Source organism: Acomys minous, assembly GCF_964271855.1.
Source record: "Acomys minous genome assembly, chromosome: 7".
Taxonomy (NCBI): Eukaryota; Metazoa; Chordata; class Mammalia; order Rodentia; family Muridae; genus Acomys; species Acomys minous.
Genome location: NC_140488.1, coordinates 48,786,213 through 48,794,813, shown reverse-complemented (window position 1 = coordinate 48,794,813; position 8,601 = coordinate 48,786,213). Strand labels below are relative to the sequence as shown.

General features: G+C 44.1%; 1 protein-coding gene across 2 annotated transcripts; it reads right to left on the bottom strand.

Annotated features, from left to right (window-relative positions):
* Positions 1 to 793: 793 nt before the first annotated feature.
* LOC311601794 (protein BEX2-like) lies at positions 794 to 2,393 on the bottom strand. Of its 2 annotated transcripts, XM_084789531.1 has the most exons (4): positions 2,221 to 2,393; positions 1,728 to 1,803; positions 1,579 to 1,601; positions 794 to 1,423 (listed from the first exon to the last, which is right to left on the bottom strand). In XM_084789531.1, the coding sequence occupies exon 4, from the start codon at positions 1,416 to 1,418 to the stop codon at positions 1,029 to 1,031; it is 390 nt and encodes a 129-aa protein (XP_084645657.1). In that variant the 5' UTR covers positions 1,419 to 1,423; positions 1,579 to 1,601; positions 1,728 to 1,803; positions 2,221 to 2,393; the 3' UTR covers positions 794 to 1,028. The 2 variants fall into 2 exon arrangements, with proteins under 2 accessions (XP_084645657.1, XP_084645656.1); XM_084789530.1 differs by lacking the exon at positions 1,579 to 1,601 and having other exon boundaries at positions 2,221 to 2,391.
* Positions 2,394 to 8,601: the final 6,208 nt, after the last annotated feature.

Below are 8,601 nucleotides of genomic sequence, written 5' to 3'. Positions count from 1 at the left end.
TTTGAAAAATTAAGAAATATAAAGAAAATTGGTCTCAGTTCCACTTCTGTGATCGTGTTCTTCTTTTTATATTAATTATTCACTTTGCATCCCGGTCATAGCCCCCTCCCTCCCTGTTTCCCCTATACCCCCTCCCCTACTACTATAAGAAGGGGAGCCCCACCTCACCCTTTACCCCAGCACATCAAGTCTCATCAGGACTGAGAGCATCCTCTTTCGCCATGGCCCACCGGCCCACAGCAGCCAGCCAGGGAAGGGCTGGAGAGATGGTTCAGCAGTTAGGAGGATTGGCTGCTCTTCTGGAGGACCCGGAAGCTCATAATTGTCTGTAACTCCTGTTTCAGGGGATCCCACACCCTCATATAGACATACATGCAGGCAAAACACCAATGTACATAAAAGACTTTTCCTTTTTGGCTTTGTTTTGTTCTTGCTTTTGTTTTCCCAAGACAGGGTTTCTCTGCGTAATACCCCTGGTTGTCCTGGACTCACTTTGTGGAATGGGCTGGCCTCAAACTCACGGAGATCCACCTGCCTCTGCTTCTAGAGTGCTGGGATTACAGGCGTGAGCCACTACACCCAGCTAAAACTGTTTTCTTACACACCTGTAATCCCAGCCCTCAGAAGGCAGAGGCAGGCATATCTCTGTGAGTTCAAGGCCAGCCTGGTCTACAAGGTGAGTCCAGGACAACCAGGGATATACAGAGAAACCCTGTCTTGAAAACCAAAACCAGACAAAAACAAACCACCACCAACAACAACAACAACAAAGGATTAAGTAAAAGTTCAAAGATTGCCTTTTAAATCTGCTTTATTAGCTTCACAATATGTAATGTGCATCTTTGCATGCAATTGATAAATTCCGCTAACGAAAGAATTACAGGCTGAGTGAAAAAACACGTTTCAATTAGAGCAGGAAGAGATCCACATAAAAGAAGTAATCTCAAAATTTTTACAGTAGTACATCACAAAATTTAAGTTTTGGAGTCAGGGGTCCCCATATCATCTCCAGAGAAAACCTCAGAACTCTAGGGCATAAGGCAAAACTCATCGTGATGGTCATGGTGAGGAGGGTCAGTGCTAACCGCCCGCAAACTATGGCTCAGCTGCCTTCCCCTTAACTTCTCCATGAGCTGCCTTCTCACATCCTCCCCAAGCCTTTCTGCGTTCTCATCTCTCATCCTTGCCTGGGGCTCTCCAACCCTATGCACCAGGTCCCATCTATAGTGGGAGATGGGCTGCCTAACGCGGAACCGCCTGCGACTCCCTCTAGGCACACTGCTTTCCACAGCTTCGGAAGGCCCGGCCACAGGTGCCTCCCTTTTGTTAGCGTCTTGTGGCTTTTCTGCTTTCTCCTCCTTTTCCTGGTGGTCATTTTCCATGTTGAGGTTTTTGACTCCTTGATCTTTGGACTCCATTTCTCCTGGACGATAAGAAAAGGAAACAATTTCTTGGTGGACTGGTCAACAACAAGACAGAGTCTGTACTTTGCACCTTTCAAAATTCATTTGCCCACCTGAGAGGCCGAAAGGCACTCTAGAGGTCCAGCCCACCTCTCCCCCAACCCCAGCGTTTTACCTGCGAATCCATCTCCAAGGCATCTGCGTCACCAAAATGGAAGAATAGGAGAGGAAAGAAGGATGGGGTGGAGGGAGGCAAGTTGGGCTCTGGGACAGCAGAGCCAGCTTCTCACATGTCCCCTTGCCCAGCCCTGCCCCAGCACCCACCTGGGCCTATCTTTGCCGCCTTCTCCTCCAAGCGATGCTCACCACCAGGCGCTCCGCGAAGCTGGGCTCCTCAGACCTGTGAACAAGCCAGAAGTGTGGGTGGAAGGGAGGACCCCCGTGCCGCTGCCCTGGGCGGGCCCCCTCCGGCACCCCGACTCACCCGCCCCCCTCCCCACCCCGCGCAGGCTCTTCCCGCCGCCTCAGCCGCCCCTGCCCCGCCCCACCGACTGACCACCCCTGGGCACCCGGGAAGCAGGGGCGCCAGGGTCTGTGGGAAGCTGTCGCGGGGCGCATGCTCCTTCTCTCTGAGGGTCTCTGCCTGGGCCCGGCCCCCTGTCCAGTGGCGCTGCAGCGCACACAGGGACGACCACCTGCGGCCTCAGCCTGCACGGCAACGGCCAGGCTGGGGACCCCTGGATCCCCGGACCCCTGGACCCCGACAACGACGACGACGAGGACGGGCTCCGCAGGTGCGGGCCGCGGCCCCCCACACCTGCTGCGCTTCTTCTGCTCCTGCTTTCCTAGCTGTCCGCGCTCTGCACCTCCCCGGAGCTGCGCCGCCAGGAACAGGTGCTTCTGCTATCGACCGCGGGATGGAGGGAGTGAGCGAGCCAGGGCAGGTCCAGGGACCCAGAGAGGGGCGTGAGCCTGCGTGGGCTAGTCACGTGGACACGTCACCAGCCAAAGCTCCGCCCCCGGCCCGGCCCCAGCCCCTCCTCCTGCCCTGGGTGTCTTCGTGCTGTGCAAAGTCCAGGCCCTCTCCTCACCTCCAGGTCCCCTCACCATCCCCAGCCTGGGCCCTGTCACTCTGAGCCCTAGGGCATTTCATGGCCTGACAGAGAAGGGCTGTTCTCTTTGGGCTGCTCGCCATTCCCAGTTCTCTGGGGGATTGATTTTTCCTCTCATTTTTTAGGATGCCCCTCTTTCCTTCACTTGTCCCCTCACTTATCAAAGCTCTTCATTTTTCCTTCACTAGATTAGTGAAAGAAGTTAGTCAAGAAAGGGGCTTGTGCAGATTTAAATTTTTCCTTCTTCTGTTTCTGTTTCTGTCCCCTCCTCTCTCCCTCCATCTCCCCACCCCCCCCACCCCCCACCCCCCACCCCTGTCCTCAGCCCCGTTTTGTTTTTCGAAGCAGGGTTTCTCTGTGTGTAGCCCTGGGTATCGTTGAACTCTCTCTGTAGACCAGGCTGGCCTTGAACCTGGTGATCTGTCTGCCTCTGTCTCCAGAGTGCTAAGATTAAAGGCGTGCGCCACCATAGCCTGTCTGATTTTTTAAATCCTTAATGTATTTCTGTCTTGTTCTTTTGGTGATAAAGGAAAAGCATACATCTTTTATATGCAATGATAATAATGGGGAAGAGGAGAGTGGATGGAGCATGGGACACTTTAGAGAGAAGGGACTTGGGAAGGGAACAGTGGTGTAAATACATTTGTATCAACATTTTAAACAAACAAACAAACAAAAAAGGCGGAAGCAATGGTATCTCTTGCTTGTAAAAATCCAGCACTTGGATAACTGAGGCAGGAGGATCTCTAGTTTAACACTGGCCTATGCTGGGGAGATCCTGTCTCATTTAAAAAATATCATAGACTGATTTGAAAAGCAGGATTAAATTTGGACAAGAAAAAAAAACCCAACCATCTGTCTCTTCTGCTAAGGCATTATATAAATATAGACTCGCTAGGCAGCAGCTGCTGTTTTTGGACCTTGGAAATGGACAGGGCAGCTGATGGCTCCCCTTGTGAGGGGCCCCTAGACATGCGAGGCATCTTCATGAGGTGAACCGGAATATGCCGTGCTACAAAACCTTGTCAGATTTTCAGAATGAAAAGAAATGAACGTATCTCTTTCAGAAATTTCTGCTTCAAATGGTTCATATGTATTTGCAAGTCAATGAGCATGTCTTAAATAGTCTTAGGTTATATACAGTAAATCTATTTTAGGACAAGTTTTGGTAGCTGAGAGGACAGCAGGGGGAAGGAGGGGCATCCTGGGAGTGGAGGACAGGGAAAAATCAATCCTCCAGAGGACTAGGGATTCAGTGTAGGAGGGTTTCAGTTACATGGTTAAGATACAAACTACACTTTTATTTCATATGTTAGTGATGAACAACTGAAAAGCGAAACACAGAAGTATCACTTATATACTTTATGAGCTTTTAATGTGCATGGTGTGTGTGTGTGTGTCTGTGTGTGTGTGTGTGTCTGTGTGTGTGTGTGTGTTTGGTTTTCAAGACAGGGTTACTTTGGGCAGCTCTGGCCATCCTGAAACTCGCTCTGTAGACCAGGCTGGCCTTGAACTCAGAGATCCACATTCCTCTGCTTCCCAGGTGCTGGGACTAATGACTTGCACCACCACCTCCTGAATAAATGTGAAATATTTAGACATAAGCTGTATACTAAAACTAAAACAATGATGAAAGCAGCTAAAGACCAAAAAATGTAAACATGTCTAATGGTAATATTTTTTCCTGAAATTCAAGAGCCCAAATTAATATACACATTTAGTTTAATCAGACCCCAAACCCCAGCACCCATTCTTTTATAAATTGACAAACTTACATCTAAAATACATGTAGGAAAACCAATGACTTAGAAAATAATAAACGGGTTTTGAGGGGAAACACCTGGAGGGTTGATACCATGATTTCAAGGTTTAAGTTGTCTTAGTGAAGGAGTATGGTACTATTGGGTTATTAATAAAGCATTGTTCCAGTTACAAAGGTATCAAGATAATCCATCAGGCCAAGTATACTCTTCAACAAATGCTCCTGAAACGAATGGAAACGTGTCCCGGAGTCAAAGGAAACTTTCCTCTTACTTTTACTTTACACAAATTAGTTCAACGCAGACCATAGGCCCCAGGTAAAAACTCAAATGATAAAACTTTCGAAATAAAACATAAACACACTACAATCTTAGGAAACAAAGAGTCCTTAGGTGGAACACAACAAATCATGAAGACAAAAAAAAAAAAAACCCAGCAAGTAATTGGAGTTATCAAATTTAAAACATTTCCTTTTAAAAGACATAGTTTATAAACTGAAGTAGAAGAGTTAAGGGGATCACTCAGTTGGGAAAGCTAAATCTGAGCTTGAATCCTTATCAGTCATGGAAGAAGTCAGCTGGGTAATATGGCCTTGTAATCCAAGCATTGGGGGGAGATGAAGACAGTATGATGTCTTGGACTTGATGGCCAAACCAACATGTTCCAGGTTCATTAAATACATTTTACCTTGAAAATGAAGGTGGAGAGACATATTGACGAAGACCCTCCACATCCACTTCAGATCTCCGCGTATACACTTGAGCATGTGCACCCCCCCACACACATGTGCACACCTATGAATATACTTACATAACACACACAAAAATTCAAAATATTAAAAAGAACATTGGAAAACTCAACTATGGTAGTATAGTGGTTAGCACACACAATGTTTGCTACTTGAGGAATTGATCTCTTGAGTCCTTAAGTTTGAGAACAACCTGGAAAATATAGTAAAATCTTGACTCAGCAAACAGTCAAAGAAACAAAGAGAAACAGCCAAGTTTGAAGCAAGTAGAAGATATTCATAGTGCAAATGCATGTATCTGTAGCCAGAAGATGTATAAAAAACTTCCGAGACTCAAATGAAGACGTATAGTGAAAACTCTTGTTACTGCCTACCCTGTTGTAGTGTACTCATTCTGGTTGTTTTGCTTTATTTATTTGTGTGTGAGTGAGTGTATAAGTGACTCCTCTCTCTCTCTCTCTCTCTCTCTCTCTCTCTCTCTCTCTCTCTCTCTCTCTCTCTCTCTCTCTCTCTCTCTTTTAAATTAGGTAACTTACAGCCACTTGTAACTCCAGCTTCAGGGGATCTGACACCATTTTCTGAAGTCTGGTAGGATTTACACTCATACATACAGAGAGAGAGAAAGAGAGAGAGAGAGAGACAGAGACAGAGACAGAGACAGAGACAGAGACAGAGACAGAGACAGAGAACAGCTTTGGGAGCCAGTTCTCTCATCCTACCACACAGGTAGGTTCAGGATATCAAAAGTCCAGGATATCAACCTCAGGTTATCAAACTTAGCAGCAAGTTTCTTTTTACCCATTGGGCCATCTCACTTAACTCCAGGCTGATTTCTTTAAAAAATATATCAAGCTATAAAAAAGATACAATCTTGTACCTTTTTTTCAGGGCAATTTAATGGCAAATTTCTAAATTCTTACAAATGTTCAAGTTATTTGATATAGTTACTTCATTGTTTACATCTTATTATACAGAAAATATGTAAATATCTGGAAAGATTTGTGGATGCAAATATACATTTCAGGGTCTGGGAATACAGCTCATTTGGTAAGGTGCTTGCCTTGTGTGCACAAAGCTGTGGGTTCAATCTCCAACACCATATAAAACTGACTAGTTGCACACACTTAGAACCCCAGCACTCAGGAAATAGAAGCCGGAGTATCAAGTGTTCATCCATGTTTTTGGCTACATAGTGAATTTAAGACCATCATGGGTTACATGTAACTCTTTCTTACACACACACACACACACACACACACACACACACACACACATTTTAGTAATACAAGTTTAAGAAAAACATAATGTAATATACCCAAGTACAGATTAATTGGCTCATATAAATTATTACCTTTATTATAATTTTTCTACAAAGCAATAGAAAGTATTCTGGAGAGAAGAATTTAGTGAAGTCCTATTAGGTTAAAAATACCGGGGACAGACTGTGGAGGAGGAGGGCTCCTCTGTCAGATGTCTAGGGGAGGGGAATAGGGCAGAAGAGGGAGGGAGGGTGGGATTGAGAAGATCCCAGAGAGGGGATAACAATCAGGATAAAAAATGAATAAAATATAATAAATTAAAAAAAAGAAATACAGGGGAAATTATCACTGGGGACAATTAGCAGTCTTGCTAAATTGAGCAATTCCTGAACTCTGGCAAGGTTAATAATATACAATACATCCATGCACAAATAAATATAATCCAAAACACAAAGTCATCTCCATTTGTGCTTAATATTGACCAGGTGAGTATCAGTAAATCTGAACACCCAATATTTAATGAATAAGTCTGTTATAGTTTAACTTATGTAATTTTGATTTTTTTGAGACCAAGTATTAAGTATACCAGGTTGGTCTTCATCTCTCTATATAGCTGAGAATGATCATGAATTTCCTATCTTCTGGTCTTCCTTCCTCTAACTACTGAGCATGCTCCAAGATTACAGGCATGTTCCACCATGTCAGACTTTATGTAATGCTAAGGAAGAAACTCAGGCCATTGCCCATGCTAGGTGCATTTTATTTATTGGACTACTTCCACAGCATAATTTTTATTTTTTTCTTTAGGACGAATAGCTAGTAATATATGTATTGCTCAGTGGTGGATTAACATTTAAACATACAATTTTACAGAAATGTTGATGAACTTTGACAGAGTAACTTGGAAATAAGTGGGAAAAATCCTTAAAATGATTGCTTAGCTTGGTGGCATTTGCCTGTAATCTCAATACATGGATGATCGAGGCAGAAGAATCAGGATTTTAAGGCTAGTCTTTGCTACAAAGGAAGTGTGAGGTCAGCCTTGGCTACATATGATCCTGTCTCCAACAAATCAAAACTCCAGTAGGGGACTGCAGAAGTGATTTGCCCAGGTTGGTGTCATAAAGTGTTTGCACACAAGCACTTTCAAACATCCCAATAAACACCCATAAAGATGGAGTAAGGGGACATCTACCTACAAAATAACTAATTGTAAGGTTCTCGGTGTCAGGTTTCTTTGACAGGTCTCTTTCATACATCTCATCCTAATTTTAAGTCCTGCCTACCCTTTGTGATGTTGGTCCACACATTTCTTAAGGCATTTTCTATTTGGGGCCAACCTAGCTATTGCCTTTTTCTGTAACCCACTGATCCAAACAGCCAGCCAGCTCGTTCTTTCAACTTTTCTCTAAACCACCATCCAGGAGAGCAAATTTTCCAGCAGTGTAGAACTTGCCTTTCAGAAGTTAGTACTGGCTATCAGGAGAAGTCAAAGAATAACTGCTAACTTGTCATGTACAAAAGGATGGCAGTTGGATGGAGAAGTTGGGAAAGAATGTAAACGGCAGAGCAGGACGGATGCGTTTTAAATCCTGAGCTGACTCTTATGCACAGCACAACCCAGATAAGTGACCTTGCACTTCTTACACAGATAACTGTGGAGGTGAAAGAGAGAAAAGAGAAGAAAGAACACTAGAGAATCATCTGCCCTAACAGTTCACATGGAAGATAAGGACACAAACTGGGAAAGTGCCAGATGCAGCTGTCAGAGTGAACATAAGGCATACTGATTATGGAAGGCATGAGAATCAGACAAGGCACAGAAGCAGGGTGACAACAAAAATTAACCAGGCAGACTGTGTTAATTGATGTCAACAGCACAAGATCTCACTGAAAGATGACTGTCAGTATTAGCAGAGAATTCAAAGTTAAATGTGGTCCCTGGAGACCTATAAACACTGAATAGCATCATCTTGACAAAGGGCAAAATCTTTCTAATAGTCACTACCTAAAGCCCTGTAGCTTAATGTCTACGTGTGTCTTGATTTCAAAAGTGCATATGTAAATATATATGTGTGTGTGCACATATGTATACATTTGTTGACATATATTAAAGTTCTATATGTATATAAATATAAGTAGGCACACAAGTATGCATACACTCATTCAATATTTCATTACGATTTCCCCTCAGTCCACAGATAAAACCCATCTAAGATAAAAGTGCAGGAGAGCTAAGACGACCAAGAATATTCTATCTAGCCTTTAACTGTCTAAAGTAGTTCCCTGGCTTTTCACAGGCATGAAGCGCCTCATGT